We start from the raw sequence: 21321 nt of genomic DNA on the forward strand, positions 1-21321 counted from the left end.
TTATGCAGAACAATGCAATTTATTACCTGCCTCTCTCCAAGCTGTCTGACAACATAGCTCTTCTATATTTTTGGAAGGAAAAATGCTCCAGCTGCTTGACACTGAAAGTAAAGGTGATTTGCGAAGTCTTGCCTTTTAATTTGCCAAGCACTGGATGTGTTCTTTCTTACAAAGATGATGACTCGTGTTTTCTCTGGTTTATTTTGAAAACAAAACAATCAGGAAACAAATCATGGCCTCAGCAACAAAAATATTGCTTTAGAAAAAAAAAAAAAAAAGCAAAAAAAAAAGCAGGAAAAAAAAAGTAAGCAGTGAGTAACAGCAAAATATACCTGTGGGGAAAAAAGAAATAAAATAGAAGCATACTGGGAAAATAGGCTTTTGGTTGGCACCAGGGAGCTTCACAAGGGGGGCTGGCTTGATGCTTCCTTCACATTTCACAAGGTTTGGGTGGTAGCTGGTGCTTTGATATGCGCAAGTATTACTAACATTTCATAATATGACAATCTAAGAGGTGAAATAGCTTTTGTATTTTAAAATCCATTAAGAACAGCTGCAACTTAGTGCTGATGGATACATCCACACTTTACTAAATCAGTGTCTCCTTTGTTGAGTTATATGTAGCTGTTTCATTGCCACGCAGATGGGAGATGCTAAAAAAATAAAAGAAAAAGAAAAAGAGAATTGAAATAAAGGCGATTTAAAATCTGTGATAGCACACTACACCTTAGCATTAGCTGTCCCTAGTATGAAAAAGTAATGAAACAAGTAGAAATACCATATACAAAAATAACACAGTAAAATAAAAACAGAATTAGCATTTGAAGTGACAGTTCTGAAATGCTAAAAAAGCTTATCTCAAAACTGCATGTTTCTGGGTGGGAGAAGGATTTCTAGGACATGCTTTTTCCCTAAGTGAATTTTCCAAGAGTCCCAAGTGTTATTTGCCTTCTAGTTCTGTAGTGTCAATATGGATTTCTCATACTGATTTCCACATAGCCTGCCTCTACAGTGAAAACATCTTGTGTTTAGAAAACATATTAAGACATTAAAAAAAAAAAATGTTTATTGTATTTAAACTAACAGTAAAAGTGTACATGGAGGAAAAGTTATTTCCCTTAAAAAAATGCCAGGTGGCCAGCATTAGGGTTGACCCACAACTTTGTTTGAAGCGCTGTGTTTTAAATAACCTTTTCTAGATGCCTAGACAGGATCCTAAGAAGCAAAGAGACCAAATGGTTTTTCTTTGCCTCTTGGTTTTTGGGGGTATTCCAGTTTAGCTCCTTGTGAAGCCTCATGATGAAACACCTACCAAGACTCACCAAAGCATGAAGGTTTAGGTGGCTGTAAATGAAATAACCACTTACAGCAGCTATGGGAGAAGTAGATTGTATTAGTCTGAAGGAGAATTGGGCTGTGGAAAGCTTTAGCACAATAGCTGATTGTCAAAGAACACAGCTCTAGCAAGCTCTCTGCTTGCCAGAAGCAAGGCCAGGGGCAAGAGTAGCTTAAAAAAGAAGTGAAGAAAGACCTGAAACTATTTGCCAATGTCATAACAAGCACTACCTTTATTGTAAACCACCTGACTCATGGAGAAGGTTGTTTTGGTTTTTAAACTGGCATGCTCATTCTGTGGCATATGAACTGATCTCCAAGTACTCATAAGGATAATCCTCAGTGAGGCCAGTCCATTATTAGTGTTCTGTGGGTATCACGTCTTCTTTACTGACAGCAGCAATAAAATGTGTTCTCCAAGTGTGGACAGGACATATTTGAGAATCAGCCTCAAACCTTGAGTCCTAGGGGAGAATGCAGAATGCTGTCTATGCCTGCACAGAGCTCTCAGCAGGATAAACCTCTGATTAGTGACGTGGAGGGTGGAGTGGATGTAAGTTTAATGTTATATGCCAGCTCACATTAGACAACCTTGTGCAACTCTGTCAGTTTTGGAATGCAGTTCGATTACCTTATCTAACTGGAGAGCTTGAACAATAGGATTTAAACTTCTGGAATACAAATGACTAGGTTAATGCTGTTTTTAGGAACATAGACAAATAGTAAGTTAACATATATGTATATTATTAACTTTCCTATATGCATATCAGCTATACAGGTATATAACTTATGCATGTGTCTTCCCAGTTATGGGCACTTGCAGCACTCTGAACACCTCACCTGCTACTCTCTGAATTCCCCCTGGCTGCTGAGGTGCTTCCACTTGATATGTGTAATATGGATGCTCCGTATACATTTTTCCCCTCCAACCTCACTGCAAGTTCTTTATGTCCTTTATACTTACTATTCGTATACTGGGCTGCATATTCATCTGCAAGTCTGTCAACATAGTTCACCTCCTGTAATCAGAAAATGGTGATTAAATGAACATCCAAGTACAGAAGCTGTCAACCTGGTGTTCATCTTTTTTTTAAAGTTAAAAAAAAAATTCAATTACCTTTTGCACTCATATGGCTCTGAAAAGGTCTTTTAAAAAAAGTGGCTTCAACGATCTTAAGACAGAATCAAAGGTCAGTGCCTATCACGTAATTTTTAGCATTTACGGGAACAATAAAGAAAAATAATCTCTGTAAAAAAAGTTCATGCTGCAAGCCCTGCAGTTCTCTGTCTTCTAGAGTGGGTTGTAATAGCTCTTAAAAGGAGTTTGTCTGGGACATTTAGCTTTTAACCACAACAAGGTATTGTTTCTTTTAGCTATCTGTTTCAGCATCTGGTCTCTCTCATGGGAAGGTCTTTGAGACTTTGTTTCAGGATTAGATTACAGATAAAGTACGACAGGGGAAAGAAAACCCTTATTTATGTACTCTTACGTGTATAGAAAAAAAAAAACAACAGAATTTTATATATGTGCCGTCCACTTAAGAGGGAACATAATCCGCTCTCAAACTACAGTGAGCACAACTTCTGTAGTGCGTGCAACAACTTTGACCTTCGTGTAATTACTCCAGGCTTACATCAATATAACAGTGCCGGGTTTCTCTTCAATTATTTCCCGGGAGTGGCAGCCTCTCTTCCCGCAGTGCTTATTTATTTCGAATTGGCCTAATTTGCTCGACAATTTGCACATCCCTTCTTTGGCATCCCACGTTTCCCCGGACGGCCAGAGCTGGAGCTGTCCGGGCCGCCCCGTCCGTAGCCGTCGGTCTCTGCCCCACGGGAGCGGCCACGGCGCTCGGCACGGCCCGCACCGGCGGGCACCGAGCCCCCCCAGAGGGAACCACCACGGCTGGGGCCCGGCGCTGAGCAATTCTTACGGATGAGTAAGCAGCAAATGTGGTAAACTCAGGCCAAGAGCTCTGCAATTAGGGCTATAATTTCAGGTGTAGCCAGCAGTCGTAATGAATATTTATTTCATCGTACCGAATAAAAGAAATGGCCCGCCAAATAGCACGAGGAGCGAGTTCTGTGGGGCAGTTTGGTTTGGACAGAGGGGGTGCTACCGGCAGGGTACCCACCTCATCCCCTCCCGTCCCGAGTGGGACAGGCTTCCTCTCCCCGCGGTGCGAGGCCGTGGGCTTATGCCCTCGTTCCTGCCCGAGCCCAGCCCGGCCAAGGACCCTTCCCGGGAAGGAAGGGTAAGGAAGGCAGTGTGCAGCAGCCGCCTTCCCGGGGCAGAGCCGGGCGGGGACGGAGCGCCCCGCGGGCGCGCACGGGGCGGGGGGCGCGGGCCGGCGGGGGCAGGGCTGAGCCGGGGCTCCGCGCCCCCCGCCCGCGCTGCGCCGCTCCGGGGCTCCCCTCTGCCAATAAGGCAAAGCGGCCTTATTGGGTCCGGCGGCTCCGCACCCCTGCTGCGGGAGTCCCCTCGGGTTTTTGCTCCGTCGCTGAGGAGGGTAGCGGAGGAAGAACGCGGGCGCGATGGGAGGCAGCGGCGGCACGGGGGGGCCGAGGCCCCTCCGGCTGCCCTAAGGTCTGCAGCCCCAGCGAGCAAGAGGGCGGCCCGGAGCGCCCGTCAGCCCCCGAGTCCTTATTGCTCCCGCTCCGCAGCCAGCCTCGCCGGGGCTCCCGCAAGCCGAGCGAGCGCCGCGGCTACCAACTGGCTGTTCTCGGGCGGACTCCGAGCCGCACGGATGCAATGCCCCGAGCGCCCGTCTCCTCCCGAGCCCCTCGACCGAAATCCGGGCTCCCGACTAAAGGTGCGAGGTCGGCGGCGGGCGATGTCGCGGCAGTACGGCAGGAGGGGAATGGGGCCGGGTCCTCCGCCCGCTTCCCGGCAGCATCCTATAGAGGTCTGAGCCGTGCTGCGGACAAGCACAGGCTGCTGAGTCTTTTGTGTGCGTGTGTTTGGGTTTTGTTTGGGTTTTTTTGTTTGGTTTTTCTTTTCTTCGCTTTGCGGTTTTTTTTCCTTTCCTTTTTGGTCTGTGTTTAAGTTACTGTGGAACGAGGAGGTGCGAGGCGTCGTAGCAGCTCGGTGGCGGTCCGTCCCTACCGAAAGAGCCGCTCCATACGCGGAGTGCTTTCTTTTTCGGATATGGGGAGGTGGGACGGGCGCCGGGGGTGGCGGGGGATCCTCCGGGCCGGGGCGCACCTGCCCGGCGGTTCTCCCCCGCGCCCGGCGCCCTTCAGCGCTGCTCGACGGGACGGACCCGAGGTGAGCGGCGGGCGCGGTAAGTACGGCTCCTTTTCCCCGCGGTACCCCCTCAGCGCGACTCAGCCTCCTCCCCATCCATCCGAACCTCTCCCGCCCCTTCCCCGCCGCCGCCAGTGGGAGCGCGGCCCCTTTAAGAGCCCGGCTTTGCCTCCCGGTAGCTGAAGGTCATTAAAACACAAAAGCGCTCCAGCGCTGCGGTCCAATATAGCGCATGCGCCCTGCCCGAGGACTGGCAGGGAGACGGCAATATGGCGAGAATGCCTGGCAGCGGCGGCGGCGGCGGAGAGTGGAGCGGCGGCGGCGGGGGGGGCGGCGGACGCGGCGGAGGCGGCGGGAACAATGCGGGGGACCGGCCGCCCGGCCGCGGCGTCGCCCCCCGCCCGCACCGCTACTGCAGCGCCGGCGAGGAGGAGGAGGGCGAGGAGGAGGATGAGATCCAGGAGGTGCAGATAACGGGGGACGAGGAGGAGGAGGACGGAGCCGATGGGGGGCTGCTGCTGGACGAGGAGGAGGAGGAAGAGGAGATGGGTCTGGAGTGGGACGGCGAGGAGGAGACGGAGCCGCTGCCGCCCGCCCCGGGCCGTACGCCGGGCGGCGGCAGCAGCGGCGTCGGGGCTGCCCCGGGGGGCGCCGCGGCGGGTGCCCCGGGGGCGGCGGCGGCGGCGGCCCCGGGGGGGCGGCGGAGGACGCGGAGCTGGAGGCGGCCCTGCTGCTGCAGCGGCCGGAGCGGGCGCGGCTGAGCGAGAACACGCGGCTGGCCACCCGCTACGCCGTGCGCATCTTCCGCGAGTACCTGAGCGAGAAGGCGCAGAGCCCCGACTTCGAGACCATGGACAAGGGGGCGCTCTGCCGGGTCCTGCGCTCCTTCTACGCCGAGGCGCGCTCCAAGAGCGGGCAGCTCTACTCCAAGTCCTCCCTCATCAGCATCCGCAGCTCCCTCAACCGCTACCTCAACGAGCCGCCCTACTGCCGCACCCTCGACCTCACCAAGGACCCCGAGCTCCGCGCCGCCAACCTCACCCTGGCCGCTGTCATCCGCAAGCTGGAGGAGCAGGGCGCCGGGCCGGTGGTGCAGAAGCAGGCCATCACCCGCGCCGACCTCCGCAAGCTCTACACTTGCAGCGTGTTCAGCACCCAGAGCCCCTTCGGGCTCCTCAACAAGGTCTGGTTTGAGACCTGCATGTACTTCTGCACCCGGGGCCGGGAGAACCAGCGGGAGCTGGAGGAGGACTCGTTTGGCCTGGCCGTGGATGAGGACGGACGCAAGTTCGTCTACTTCAAGGCACTGGGGCCCTACCACAAGTCGCGCTCGTCCTCCTGGAGCAAGAAGCGGGCGGAGAGCAGTGACGAGGAGAACCTGCCTCGCATGTATGAGACTGGCACAGAGTTCTGCCCCTATGCCAGCTTTGTCAAGTACCTCTCCAAGCGCAACCCCCTCTGCAAGGCCTTCTTCCAGCGCCCGCGGGACCACTGCAGCGAGGGTGACATCACCTGGTACGAGAACAAGGCCATCGGGAAGAACCTCCTGGGTACCCGCATGCAGATGCTCTCCAAGGCGGCCAAGCTCTCCAAGACCTACACCAACCACTGCATTGGTGCCGTCTCCATTGCCACCCTCAACAGTATCGCTGGCATTGGCACCAAACTGGGAGGACTGCAGCCACCCCACCACCACCACCCCCCTCCCCACCACCACCACCACCTCCTCCACCACCCCGCTGGCGGGGGCTGCTACACCCCTGCCGCCCTCAATGGTGGACCTCGGCCACGGCCACCCGCTGCCAACCCCTATGTGCTGCCCAAAGACGGTGACGCTGCGCCAGTGAAAGCAGAAGCGGCCGCGGTGGCCCCGGCCAAGCGGGCGCTCTACGAGGCAGTGTTCCCAGCAGGGGCTGCGGCCGGCGGCGACGCTTGTGGGCCCTCTGCCTCCCCCAAAAGACTCTGCCGCCGCCCCGCTGAGCCCCTGGATGCCGCTGCGCCAGCCGTGGTGGTGGTCTCAGTGAAACATGACCCCTTGCCTCACCTCCTCCCCGAAGCAAATGGGCACAGAAGCACCACCTCACCCACAGTAGTTTCACCTGCTATTGTTTCCCCCACACAGGTAACCGGAAAAAGAAAAAAAAAAAAAAAAAGAAAAAAAAAAAGTGGCAACCCCTCACCCTGCCCCACATAGTCTGCACTGCCCCCCTCCTTTCTTCCCCCAAGGCTGGGCACTGAGGCACACTGCCAGCATTGGGGTGGCTCTTGGGGTCACTCTCACTCTTCAGGCACCCAAAGAGCCCAGATGCGAGTTATCCAACTTAATTGTCCCCGCAATCTCTTCGTTCCCTGCCACTGGTCCTGTGGCCACTCACTGTGTGCCTGGGTGTTGGATTTGAATGGTGCCTGTGTTCTGCCATGCTCCCCCTTGGCAGCACCGACAGCTCAGCCCTATGGGCTCCCCTTTTCCTCCTTTTTATTTATTTTCCCTCTCTTTTATTTCTCTTTTTGCAGGAGATGTAACTTATGAAAATCGGGCCAGAATAGTAGATAGGGGCATCAGGTATCATTAGTATGTGTGGTGTTCTTGATGTGCTAATGAACTATTTGAATAACCTCAAATGCAGGAAACAGCCGGGAGAATACTCAATTACACACTAGTAATGAGGGTGTAATTTTAAACTTCAGAAGTTAACAAGAGGGTTAATATGGCAATTGCATTCATCTTGTATTTGTTTATTTAAAATAGCTCTGTTTCCTGGCAGTGATCCTTTTTTTTTTTCTTTTCTTTCTTTTTTTTTTTTTTTAAGGCAAATTGTCTTTAGTTGCATTAGTTACCATAGTGGTGAAATATACAGTAAGAGCACAATTAAACGGGTTTAGGTGCAGCTTAGCTGTGGAATGAGCCCAAACTCATTAGATGTGTTTCTTTAAGGTAAAACGGTGTTGTCGAAAACGCTGCTGAGCTGTGCCTTAATGTGTGCCTTGCGGAGCCCCCTGTGCTGTGTGCCAGCACGTGCTGCTGCCTGCTCCCCATCCCCTCCAACAGTACTTTCCTCTCGGGTGTTTGAGCGCCGGAGCTAAATTACTTCAATTAAACACTCACTGCACCTCTGCAATTGGCTTGAAGTTTGGAAGTCGTTCTAACTAAATCTGTAAAGCGCATGCAGTTACGTTGTGCCCCATAAAATACCGCGTTTCAGGCTAGAGCTTTTACTGCTGGCTGCCCTACATGATTACAAAACCCCTCTGACATTCTTGTGTCAAGTAATAACAGGGATCGCAGCCGTCAGCCAGAGAGCACGGCGCTGGGCAAGCGCAGGTATATGACATGCCTGAGCTGTTTCCCGAGTGGAAATACCAGTTCTGGACAGACTGACCCTTTCAAACAGTTTGCCAACTAATCAACCAGCCTGAAGGCTTATCGGGGTGGGGAGGGGGAGGGCAGGGCTCCCACTGAATGCCTGCATAAGCATCTATGTTCTTTAAGATACCTGTGACTTCTCCTTTCTTCCAGGGAGGCTTTTTTTTGGACCACTTCAGTGGAGTACTGTAGCTTGATCTCCTGCTGTGTGTGTCTGGTGTCTCTGAATGGCTTAGAGGCTTGATTATGTGCAGATAATGTTTTTGTTCTAGCTCATTATTTCAGGTAAAAGCTAATGCTCCTCACTGTATTTAACGCTAGATTCTTCCCCTTGCTTTTAATGATCTTGAAAGTAATTTTGAAACTTCGGATATAGTTTAGCTTTTTAGAAGGAGCACTGCACTGTGTGTCTGGTAAGGGGAAGAGGGAACTGGGCAGAGCAGTCAGTTGTCACAGTGCGTGTGTGTCTTTAACCTGTTAAATGAGATGTCCTGGTACTTTCAGTTGTCAGGCTAGAGAACTCGATCTCTACCCTGGCCCACAAATCCCTTCACACTTGCATAAAGCTTAGGCGAGGAGAAATCCAGCTGCTGTCGTGTTTGTTGTAAAGCCGTGCTTCCTACAGGAAGCGTTCGGAGCTGTGATTCTCATTAACAGCAGGCTGTGGGGAGAAAGGGAGAAATAGCTGAAATAGAGTACACGGGCATCTGCTGTTTTCCTAAGTGTATCAAGAAAGAAGATGAGCAATCAGCAAGGGTACTAGAACTAGAGAGTCTGAGTCAGTAATTATATGGAAATGTTTACCTCCATTCACAATTTCATGAGTTAAACAAGGTGTCCAGTAACTTTTGTACCTGACTCTTGCCTTTGCTACAAACTTCATTCATTTAAGTCTTTAACAGAAAAAAAAATAAATATTTTTTTTCTCCCTTTTTTATCACCAATTTTTCTTGTGTCAGTTTTAAGTTATGCACTTCTGGGATGTGACAAAATGAAAAAATACTGGCTGTGGAATGGATTTCCTTGGGAGAATGTTAATGCTAAACTTTTTCTCTCTAGCTACCTTTTATGATACTTACACTAATCGAGGTCCAGAGCATTTCCTGGGGAAATTAATGACTGGATGAGGTTAATGGCCCAAGGCATTGCCTCAAGCCATTGACTCTCCCAACCGGTCATTAATCTTCAGGAAATGCCCTGACCCTCAATCGTTATTGCTTAATTATAAACAAAGAGTTTCTAGGCCTTTTTACTGAATATATCTCATCAAGTACCATGACACTAAATTCCACTGTTGACAAATATTTCTGATTCCTTGAAAACATGAAGGTCATAAGTTTGTGGTTTATTGGTTGTCTTTGTAGTTAGTCTTCCAGGGGTCTGCTGAACTCATGGATTTGTGCAATACTCCGGTGAAAAAGTGGTGGCATAATATGTGGGTTTCTTAGCATCTTTATACTGTGCTTTTTTTTTTTAATAGCATTAAGTAAAATGTGGAAGATGAAAGTACTAAATGGGGTGTCTTCAATTTGCATTGACTATCTGAGCAAGAATGTTAATTTTATGCTTTTGTGTTGTAGCTCCCATTTTTTGTTTTAGCCTCAAATTGTCTTTTCAACACATTTATTTTTTCCAGAGCTCAGGAATGGTACATTAATGTTTGTCTTGATCCAACTATTGCTTTAGGTTTTAGCCTTAAGAGCAGCATTTATAGGGTATTTTAAGCATACAGCACTGCCATCATGGCACAACTTTCTTTTCAGTCCTTATTTGCTCTGAAGTGTAGCAATTTTCCTGCCACTGACAGCAGTACTTCAGTTCAAGTTGATGACAGAGAGATGTAATTTGGCTGTTGTTCATCTCCCATGTTGCTGAAAGATGAACAATAGCGAAAGCTTAAACTTTTGATGCTACAATGTGGTGGTAGCTTTTGGGTTTTATAGACTGGGTACATGCTGAACTTACTACAGTAGTAATAGCCAAAAATAGGTGTAGGAAGATAGTTTGGCCTCTGCCATGGGGGAGGAGGGTTGCCTGTCACTTGCAAATGCTTTGGTTACGTTTGTTCTGTAACTCTGTTGGGTTTCTGTGGGCTGTTTGTGAAGAATTTATTAGCTATTAAGATATCTACCAAAAGCTTGGTCGTTAAAACCTGAGTCATGTGCATTTGCCATAGCTGTTTTGGGGAATCCTGAAATGCCATTTTTGTTTTTGTTTTTTTCCCTTCTGCTTTAAATTCAGAGGTTTTTTTCTGTCTTTTGATCTGGCACATGTCTTTTCATTGCTTTACATTCTCTTTGGAAGACTTACTTTGACCCAAACCAGAAATCTACTTCTGGCTGCAGGTTTTGTAAAAGAAGGCAGAGCAATAGCACATGAGGAATACGAGTATGCAGTAGGCACAACCGGGAGCAAATCAAAGGTAGCTAACAAGTCTAGCCATTTTTAGTCTTGGATTTTGGAGGAGGTGGATAAGAATCTGTCTGCTTGATCTTTGATCTGGGAACATCCTGCACGTTCCTTAAATGGCCACAAAAAAGACTTGTGTTTTGTCCAAGTATCTCTAGTACTCTGACCAGAATTGTTGCTAGGTGCTTTCCCAGTAAGCAGGGCAGAACTCATCAGGCAGCTTCAGAGAAGGATGCTTAGGATAGTGGTGTAAAGATGCTAGGCTTTATTTCTACCAGGGTAATAGATGGAGCAATATCCCTATCTTAAGGGCCTGAAGTACAGTGGCTATTAAGACTGATGACTGCTAAATACCTTGTTAGTTCTTGTGACAGTGCTACTGTTGTTCAGGTTTCAGAGGTTAATGATGGCTGCCCTACTGCATAGTTAGTGCTCTTTTCTTTGACTGCTGGATTATCCCAGGTTGCAAGAAAATCCACAATTTGCTAGGTGTCTTTTTTAAGAGAAGCACTGAGGTCAAAATCGTAGAAGGTAAGGGTTAAAGAAACTTATATCTATAGTTTAAGAAATAGTATCTACTGTAGAGGCTACTGTTTTTTAATTTGTTACTTATGGGATTTTAAATGATGAAGATCTTTCCTCATCAAAATTGCCCTCAAATCCTTGGAGGGCAGGGACGATAAGGTAGTAATGGTGTCAAGTATGGTCCCCAAAGCTTTCTTACCCATGTCCATAGTGAAATGCAGGAATCCTGGCTATTGCTCTTTTGTGTGGAAATCAGTGTCGTTTGTAACTGAGTGCTTCTAAAGATTGCTGAAGAGAGATAGGTTTTTTCTTTTTAAGAAAGTAGGGTATCCCAGGCTACATTCCTTATAATGAACATGAAGCTTGGTAGTGAAACATGTGAGTGTTTCCCGAGATGAGTACGAGAAGCAGAATAGAGATGAGGCTTAGTGATCTCAGTTACAGCTTTAGGGGCAGTGCATGCACTGAAAGGAGTGAACTGGTTTTTCCTTCCTAGACTGAGGTTGGTCCATGTTGAATCAGCAGTTAGGGAGGGAGTTGATTTAAGGTGACTTGGGAGAGTATTTCAGAGCAGATCCAAGAATGGTGTTTTGATACATGCATTTAGAATGGTGGCTATGGAGCAAAAGGTCCAATACTGTCTTTGTAGGTCCTCTTGGCTGCATTGGCATGATGTGTTGGAAATATTAAATTGTGGAACTATTTCAGCTGGTGATTTATACTATCACCTAATTATTAAATATATTTTTCCTTTTTAGAAGTCAAACTCATTTTATTTAGTTGTGTCACATGAGCTACTCAGAGAACTTGCTCTGTCCAGCCTTCAGTGATGGCAAAGAATGCAAGAGGTGACCAGTTCCTTGTAGCTCAAATGAATATGACCTTTGTAATACAATCAGGAGAAAAAAACATCACTGAAGTGCTGCTGTATTTTGACACTCTTACATCCTATAGAATCAGAAATGACTGTGTTAGTACTCTATGCACATCAAAGATAAAATGCATGAGCTTAAAGGCAGCAGAGAGCTGGTTTTTTTTTTTTAATAAAAAAGTATTCTGTGATTATCCTGTAAAAGATTTCCCATTGCCCACTGCTCTGTTTCTAGAGAGCAAGAGATCAGAAACTGCTCAGTCTAATTGGTGATACTGTATGACAGAGAGCTGCCTTATTTCATGTATGGTGTAGAAATAAATGAGTGCTTAAACCCTTTGAAACACACCACTACTGCCAAAGCCATAGGCTGTAATTAAATTGAATGTGGGGTTGTATTGTCTTGTGCCCATGGCTATAAACTTGATAACAGGCCATGGTACCCCCACTATTGTGTTCGAAGCTGAAACCTAATTAGAGATGTTGTAGATTTTCAGTCACTTTCGAAGCCTTTCTGTTCATCTTTTTCTCTGTGTCCTTTCTTATTATTTTGCTTTTCTGTTTCTGAAGCAACAAATGCACCCTTCTTTTCAGAAGGAAATTGTTAAGGGCATGTAGCCAAATATGTATGTGCAAGATAAATTTTTTATCATATTTTGGATTCAAGGGACAAGTGTTGGTAACTGCATTTTATCTGATGTGGAAGAGATTTATTAGTGTTGAGACAGTAAAAATATATAATCATGTTTCCAGGGAATGCTTTCATACTCTTCCAGGCATTAGAATGGGGAATAAGGAAGGGATTGGAACTTCTCGTAATACCTTGATCTAAAAGTAACATTGGAAGATGTATAATTGTATTCTGTTCTGGTTGTTTTTTGGGGATTATCAACAAGGAAAAATGGCTTTTCTGGGCTTTTAGAAAGTTACATGCTTTGCACTCATCCAGTTTTAGTTGATCTGAAAATCTTCAAACTTGCTAAGGACTTAATCCCCCATGAGAACAAGTACCTTTGATGTGTTCTTAATGCAACTTTTAGTTTCAAAAGGAATCAAAATTGTAGCACACAAATGTATTATAAACATTTCCAATAAATTCTTGGTTATTTGATAAGCTTACCTATTGTATGCACCTGTACACTTCTGTAGCTAATACAGATGATTTTAATGAAATAGAAATTGAATGGCATTTTAAAGCCCCATTTACTTTACCAATGTATGGATTTTTATTTTTGTTTTTTTCACTGTATGTTTAGGACACATCTGCTCCATATAGCACGGTTCTGAGCTAGCACCTCCTTGGGACTTCTGATTTACTTCAAACCCTAGCCTGAGTGTTCTGATATGGTCTGCATGTTCTTGGTACTAAAAATTGCTCATGTAGTCTGTATATAATGCATTATTGTGTGGCTTCTGAAAAGAGGTAATCACTTCTCTTCAAACAGCATCACCAGCTGCAGGAAGCCAATCCTTCCCCAAGGTTAGGGGTAGGAGATGAGGACTGAGTGGAGCTTTCTAGTGGGGGTAGCTCGTGGTGAAAGGAAGGTTGTTTGGTAAATGCTGTTCATGTAACACAGGCTGGAGCACTTGTCTGTGTAAAGGGAAGAGAGCAGAAAACTTCACAGAAGGCAAGGTGTGAAGCTGAATTTTGGCTTTCTTTTCCAAAGGAGTTTTGGCTTTCCTTTTCTTATTTCCTCATCAAAAAAGTCTTTTGGAGTTGCTTGGGTGATTTCTGAGCTGAACTTACCTCTTCTACAGTGCTTTACTTCCCACGCTCCTCTGAAAAGTGCCCAGGGAGCAGATCTGGTGATGCTGTTGTTTGTTTTAGTTTGATTTTTAATATCAGGAGTGAGAGGAAGAGGAGCCTGTGTAGTTGAGACTCTCGTGCTTGGTAGCTCTAATGAAGGAGCCGCAGCTCTCAGGGTCCCCTGCAAATTGGCACCTGGGTACTCTGTTACTACTTCTGTGTCAGCCTGTCAGAAATGTAATGCATAAATGAAGGACTTCCCTAAAACACCTTTATTTTAAGCCTTTTGTGTGTGTGTGTGTCTGCTTATGTTTATTCAAAATTAAAGATTGCTGGAAAAATTTCAAGAGTGATTTCTCAACACCTTTAGCTGAATCCTGAGCTTTCACTCACCACAGTGATATTTTTAGCTGCTTCTTTTGCTGCTGTTGATTTTTCTCTGTGTGGTTCTATTTGGCTCCAAAAGTGGCAGAGGGAAGCTGGTCTGCAGTAAGGGCAGCGTACTGTGTCTGATGCCTTGGCTTTGAGTCATTCAAATCCAGTATAGTCATACTGAGCTCTTAGTCTGATGTAGGGTGAGATTGTCCCCACCTTGCTGCTGTGAGCTCTTGTTTCATGGGTGAGGTGTCTGCAGTGCACATGAAGGGACAGCATTGAAACTCTTGGGCTCAGTAGCACCAGTGGTTAATTCCTGAGCATCCTCTGGCTGGAAGCTCCCCTGGAGAAGTAGCAGCAGAAACGTGTGGTGTGTCTGGCCAGTGTGGAGGGTGGGAGCATGGGTGTGTGGGTTTAGCATGAAAGAGAAAGAGAGGGGAAATCTACTCACATTGCCCTCCTCACTTCATTTCTGCTTGGGGTGGCTTGAGACTCTTTTTGACCTTTTACCTGAAATGTAGGGAAGAGGAGAAGCAAGGAAGGTGAAGTGGACTTAAATCCCTTCCTTTCCCTTCCTTTCCCTTCCTTTCCCTTCCTTTCCCTTCCTTTCCCTTCCTTTCCCTTCCTTTCCCTTCCTTTCCCTTCCTTTCCCTTCCTTTCCCTTCCTTTCCCTTCCTTTCCCTTCCTTTCCCTTCCTTTCCCTTCCTTTCCCTTCCTTTCCCTTCCTTTCCCTTCCCGCACCTTCCCGCACCTTCCCTTCCCTTCCCTTCCTTTCCCTTCCTTTCCCTTCCTTTCCCTTCCTTTCCCTTCCTTTCCCTTCCTTTCCCTTCCTGTTCCTCCCTTTCGCTTCCTTTTCCCTTCCTTTCCCTTCCTTTTCCCTTCCTTTCCCTTCCTTTTCCCCTTCCTTTCCCTTCCTTTCCCTTCCTTTCCCTTCCTTTCCCTTCCTTTCCCTTCCTTTCCCCTTCCTTTCCCTTCCTTTCCCTTTCCTTTTCCCTTCCTTTCCCTTCCTTTCCCTTCCTTTCCCTTCCTTTCCCTTCCTTTCCCTTCCTTTCCTTCCTTCCTTCCTTTCCCTTCCTTTCCCTTCCTTTCCCTTCCTTTCCCTTCCTTTCCCTTCCTTTCCCTTCCTTTCCCTTCCTTTCCCTTCCTTTCCCTTCCTTTCCCTTCCTTTCCCTTCCTTTCCCTTCCTTTCCCTTCCTTTCCCTTCCTTTCCCTTCCTTTCCCTTCCTTTCCCTTCCTTTCCCTTCCTTTCCCTTCCTTTCCCTTCCTTTCCCTTCCTTTCCCTTCCTTTCCCTTCAGAAGAATTCGAGTCATCTGAAGTGCTGTAATTAACCCATCTAGTTTTGATGCCAAATTGGGAGGACCTAGCTGCGAGTTGAGTTGACAAGTTGGAAACTGTAAATGGGAGCACAGATGTCCGAACAGAATCCTATGGCTGTAGTACAAACTGTGTTTGAAATTCAGATAAAGATGGAGCTTGCTTCAACTGATTGCCTTTTTGAGGGTTTCCCTGTGTTTCTAATGATTTTATAACTATCAGCACTGGCTAGTCACAAAAAAAAGCTTGCTTGCTATTCCTCCTTATCTCAGATATAACACTGATACTGGCTGTTTGTGGTGATGCTTTTCGTAGGCTTTTATCAAGTTGATCAGTACTAGTTTCCATCTTGGGTTTAGAAAATGTTGTGCCTTTCTTCTTGTCATGATACAGTAGTTTCTGGAAGCTCTCCCTGGACTGTTGCAAGACCAGGTTCACATTTTGCTCAAGTTTTTAAAATGCTTTTTAAGGGCTGGGGGAAGTAATAAGATGCTCTAAGCTTGTGCAGTTTGGCTAATCAGTTGCAGTTCAGAAAGAACTGTTGAGGTTTTCAGTTTATTTTCTCTTGTCTCTTAATTTAGTAATGCTGAAAGTATGTATCTTGCTGATTATCTCTTTGAAACTACAGTTTCTTGAGAAAAAAAAAACAAAAACACTTTCTCTGAAAACACACACTGATCAGTGACTGACAGACTTGGGAGTGGAAAAATAATTGTTCTTCAAGGAAGAACAGATAAGGCAAAGCTATGTGGTCCATGAAACCATGTGAGGAAAAACTTATCTAGAACTGACTGATTCTGGGATCTTCCTCAGCACAAACACTTGAAAAAGTTATATTTCTTAACAGGGATGGCAATGCAAAATTCCTTAGCCTTTGAATCTGCTTTTTATTCCCCCCAACTACTGTTTGAAAATAAAATTGGCAGAATAGGACTAATGTTTCAGTGTCAGCCCCAAACTTCTGCAAAATTGCCTTTCTGAAGCTGCTGCCAATCCAAAGCAGTATGTGTAACACAATTGCCATTTGATTTTTGAAAAGCAGAAACAACTTTAATGTCCTTTAAAAACTTTGTAGTTTTGCCTTCCTTTTGGGGTATTTAACAGGCTTCCAAAGCAACCTTATTACTGGTTTTATCTCTTAAAAGTCTTTGTATGTTACCTTTTTTTCCGGGAGACTTTTAGTTGTTACTTTTGAGATGCACTTGAATACAATTTTTGGTTTTTGTTTCCACTGAATGTACTCTAGATACAAACTGTTCTGTTCAGGTTTAGGAATTGGAAAGTATCAAAAGTAAGGAATTAAAAATAAAAAGCCAAGGAAAATGAGTTTTATTCTAACTAAGAAGTACAGATGTGTCTAAATGGGCATGGCATGTAGAATGTACAGTGATTCAGTACTAAATATAATATTAGTTGAGTTGTATGTTTGTGTGGAAGTAGCACTACACTACTGGCAAAATTATCCCTATGGTACAGAGGAGGATAACTCAACACTTCAGAGTTTACTGTGGTAATTCATGAAGGAAAGATCTTTCCTTCTTTTGCTAAGGTAGAATTTTAACCACTCAGTTTTTCTCTGTACATTATATTCACTTCCTAACTGCCGGTGGATATAATTGGGTTCATGAATGTAATAGTAGGCTAGATTTGCAGTACAGGATAATGATATGGTAGTAACTGTGATTGTCATGTAAAACATTCAGAAGCTTGTGTATGTTGTTTTAATTGTGGAGAGATACAAAGGCATCAGATCAAATCTGTGTCTTTCCAGGAAAAAAATATAATGATGAGAATTTTTATTTTTTTAATATAGATTTCATAAGGCCCATGTCCAAATTTTTGCTAAAACAGCAAAACATACTCCTTCTCCTCCTGCTTGGAAACTCAGCTGATTATTCTAATTTATTAAGGCATTTTTATTTCTGTAAAGTACTGGACTGATTTGACTGGACACATCTTTTTCTACAGGGTTATGATGTTACCAGAGTTAGTTGCTGTGCAATGCTCTGGTGTTGCAGTGTTCTGGCATTGTTCTGCGTGGATTACCAGCAGCAGAGCTGCCAGAGCTACCCAGCTACCCTGACCCTCACAGCAGCTGCCCCTTGCCTGGCACAGGGAGGTGGCAGTGCGCTCTCTGGCCCCATCCCTCCTGCAGGGAGCTGCTTCAGGCTCCAGCCACAGGAGCAGTGGCCATGCAGCCCTGCCTGTGCCTCAGGGTTCTCGGGCTCTCCTCCCAAAAAGGGAGCTAATGCTATAAGGAAAAATTAAAGCGTCTTCCCCCCCACCCCAATCTTTATGGAATCAAAAAGCTCCAGAAAAGCCCCACCCTGAAAAGCTTTCATTGACTTTAGCATTAATGACAGTGATCTGAAATAGCTGTTACTTTATCTGGGACTGGATTTTTAGGAGAGCAAAGAAGCAGATGTGAGCTTTCCAACCTATCTAGAGGCCAAAAAGGGTTAAATAACTGAGTTAGCAGGATTTTGAAGATAGAGCATGATTATTTTGTGAGAAGAAAGAGATGGAAGTAATAAGTTGAAACAGAAAATAAGAAGCAGGGTGAGAATACCTTACCAACTATCTTGTTGCAGTATTTCAGTTCAGAAACTAGATTAATTTCTGTATACCAGTGTGCTTCTGCTGGATTAGTTTAATGGAGTCAAGAATCAAAAAATAATGTCTTCTTTGGAGAGGGGCTAAAATTGGAGGAAGAAATTAGAGGGGGCAGTTCTTCTTTCCTAATGCTAAATTACAAACCTAGTAGGTGCACTGAAACAAAATCTGATCAAGAAAAAGATAAACCCAGAGGGATGGCAAAGAAGGACTATGCATTTTTTTTCTTTAAAACAGAAAAACTAGAGGAAAATATAAAACAGTTAAGGGGCAGGGAGAGAAGTCTGTGTTGTCTTTGACTTTAGAGTGTGTTAAAAAAAAGTGAGTGGGTCTTAAATTAAATGTATTGTATTATTTCCTCTTAGGGGAACTAAAATCTAAAGCATTTTCTTCCTTAACCTTCAAAAATGTGAAATTTAAAACAGTGGTTTCCTGTAGAGTTTTGTGTTGGAGTAAGCATTGGTTCTTGGGTATGTATGCTGTCAGCACGGTGGTAAAATGGCCTGTAAGCATTGTGTTTGGTTTTATGCCTAATGGACAATAAAGTAGTTTCCTAAAGCTACTTGAAGTACTCCTTGTAAACTAAAGTGTCCGGATCAATTTCTCATTCTTATCTTATTAATGCTCACTGAGGAAGTTGGGAAAACATGTTTTTGATCAGAGAGCTGTAGAGGCTAGTCATATACACTCTTAATCCTTAAACTACTTCATAAAATTCCTAAGAACCCCGGTGGGTTCCTGCTTTCAAAGACAGCTTCATCCCACCTGGATGCCAAACAGAGAGAGCAGCTCCGCTGTACGGTGGGAGGGCACGCAGGAAGTGTATGAGGTCGAGAGGAGACAGTCGGAGTGTCTTATTTTTCCCATGTTTATCTGACTCACAGTTTCCTAGTGGAATACTAGGATTGTTGAATTATTTGCATGAATAGCTGTCTGCATCCAAAATGACTTGTGCGTGCTAGTCTGTTCTGTGTATGTTAATGCCTGAGTTTCTCTTGTGTAGTCAGTTCATGTTACGTGACAACCTTAAATGCCTCGGTGGTGTGCTTGATCAAAACACTTTCTTTTTTTTTTTCCCCTAAGGAAGCACATGGTGTCACAGCTCTGAGAAGTCAGGAATTTCTTGTTGGTAGGTAGATGGCTGGGTGCTAGCTTTCAGCAACCCATTCTTGAGAAGAAGTCAAGCTGCTATCATACTGTATTCCACATTTTTCATAAATGTATTTTAAACTTTTATGATCTCTTCTATCAAGTTTCTGGCTATGCATCTGCATGAGTAGGAGGCTCAAATCAATATTTACAGGGTCTGCTTTCATGCTTTGTATATGCAGCTATATCAAAATACATGGTTATGCATTTTATAAGAAACTTATTCAAGGGAAGTGTTCCTCTGATCAGCAATATCTGCTTTTTTAACAGTGATAGGAGGATGTTTTTGAGCATGGTTGTATAAGGGATGTGCTTTGGAGAAACTGTCAAATATGCTGGCCTTTGTTGTGACTTGAAAATTGTGTTTAACTGTGGAGAAAAGTGGCCACCACAGCATCAAGCCTCCCTGGAGCAACAAGTGTGCTGCCTGCGTGCCAGTGGGACAGTGCCACCAAAGTTGTGTTTCGAGACATAGGAGATGACGATGTTGGAGATGCTGTACCAGTTAATGGAAGGCTGTAAGCAGGATGCAGGATACATGGCAGAGATGTTATTCTAGCTGCACTAGTGAAAGACTCAAAAAAAAACGGGGTGGGGAAAAAGCTCCCCATCTGTAAAAATGGAATGCATGTTAGCTGTTCCTAAAGCACATTTTTTGGTGACTAGTGAGAAAATTAGCAGTCTCAGTCTGGGCCTTAGTGGGCAAGTATCCTTGCAGTGGAGGCTACTGAACTCATGCTGGTTGTCCCTGCTGTTGGCAGCCTGGGTGGTGAAGAGCTGCTCTTGCCCCAGAAGTGAGCTCCTGACCAGCAGGACAGGGTGACAGCCACAAGAGAAAGCTCGCTCTGCCAGTGGAACACTTGCTTCCTGGATGGTCTGCTAGGCTGTTGATGTGATGTTACCTCAAAGCAGCAGACTCTTGTACCAATTTAAGTGGAAAAACAAGACTAATGGCCAAATTTCTGCACTCTGTGTCTTGTACTAGTCATGAAAAATAGCAGTTTGCAGTTTGCTTCTCCATCCTCCTGGCTTCCCCATTTTTTTCATATAACTCACTGACTTTCACTTATGGCTTCTTGTCTCTAATAATTTCTTAATGAAGCAGACAATTATATTTTATTTTATCCTGTGTGAGCTGCTTTTCATCATTTATTCCTGTTTGCCTCCACTCCATTTCCACTCCAGGCAAAAATTATTTCCAGTGAAGAAGGGCTGGATGTGTGTCATTCCAGCACTATTGTAAATGACCCTACAGATTTGCCTGCATACCCCATTTTCTCACCTAGAATGCATGCAAGGAAGGTCATATGGGGCCTGTCCCCATCCCCACATCATTGGCCAAGAGTGGATGCCTGTAGAAAAGAACAGAAATGGACAGATAGATCATGCTTTTCGTGTGGGTGTTATAAAGATGTTTGCCACTTCTCTCTCTGAGGTTTGACACGTCAGAAGCAAATTAATCATTAAAAAGCAGATGTTAATAGAGTCATATTGGGCCTGTGGGATGTATGGACCCCCTTATATTTCCCTCTCAAACTGTTTTGATGGGAACGTTGATTACAGACAAGGTAAACTTGTTTGTACTTCATTCATTAATAACAAACTATAAACTGCCCTGCCTCCCCTCCCCACAGGCAAGGCACTTGAGGAGATGCCAGGCAATTAAAGTACTTAAGACAGTAATTACAGTCAAATATACAACAAAAATAAAATCACTGCACATGATTTTTTTTTATGCTTGGTTTTGTTCTGTGCTTTTATTAAACCGCAATTCTTGCCTCACGATTGAAGAGGAATCTCTCAACTGGTAATACCAGAGTGTTTGACAATTGTTTCTTTGGTTCGTCTGGGTATTTAGTAAACTCTTTGATGGTCTTTGGAATTCCTACAGAATTCATCACAGCTCAGATTCCTGCTTTTTAGATGTATCTTGCTATATAAAGCTGGTGTACCTCTGAGCCTCAGCACCGATCGGTAGGGAGGTGATACCAATGCTATCTTGAAATTCTTCCTTTCTTACTTTTCTTGCTGGTTTTCTTACTCTACAAGGAGTAGCTCTAATTATCGTGATTATCAGGAAGACTGAATTAGGCTGATGTGTCCTGTTGGCTTCAGATATTTGAATGCATTTTAAACTCCAGAAATTAGTGTCCACAAGTTTGATTTATTGAGTTAGCATCCTGCAGTAGAAAGCTGTGTGTATGTCAGCTCAGTATTTTTAAGTGAAATTCTAAGGGACTTCAATATTCCAGATAAAGTACACTTTAAAAAGACAGAAACTTAGCTGTAATGAGATCCAGCTGGTGTGCATAAACCTTTCACATTGCATTACATAGTTAAGTTGGTAAGTAATGTATGGGGAAAAGTTCTG

At 45.1% G+C, this 21321-nt stretch overlaps 1 protein-coding gene across 5 annotated transcripts in view; it reads left to right on the top strand.

Annotated features, from left to right (window-relative positions):
- The first annotated feature begins 3435 nt into the window (after positions 1–3435).
- KCTD1 (potassium channel tetramerization domain containing 1) overlaps positions 3436–21321 on the top strand; it is a 68990-nt gene continuing 51104 nt past the window's right edge. The window contains exon 1 of one of the 5 annotated variants that reach the window (XM_088063950.1): positions 3436–3590. In XM_088063950.1, the coding sequence (XP_087920076.1) occupies positions 3534–3590 (57 nt within the window). In that variant the 5' untranslated portion in view covers positions 3436–3533. The other 4 variants (XM_014254058.2, XM_088063957.1, XM_088063945.1 and 1 more) reach the window with 4 other exon arrangements.

Source organism: Pseudopodoces humilis, chromosome 1 (assembly GCF_049639895.1).
Source record: "Pseudopodoces humilis isolate 2021_Gansu_Grassland_sample_001 chromosome 1, ASM4963989v1, whole genome shotgun sequence".
NCBI lineage: Eukaryota > Metazoa > Chordata > Aves > Passeriformes > Paridae > Pseudopodoces > Pseudopodoces humilis.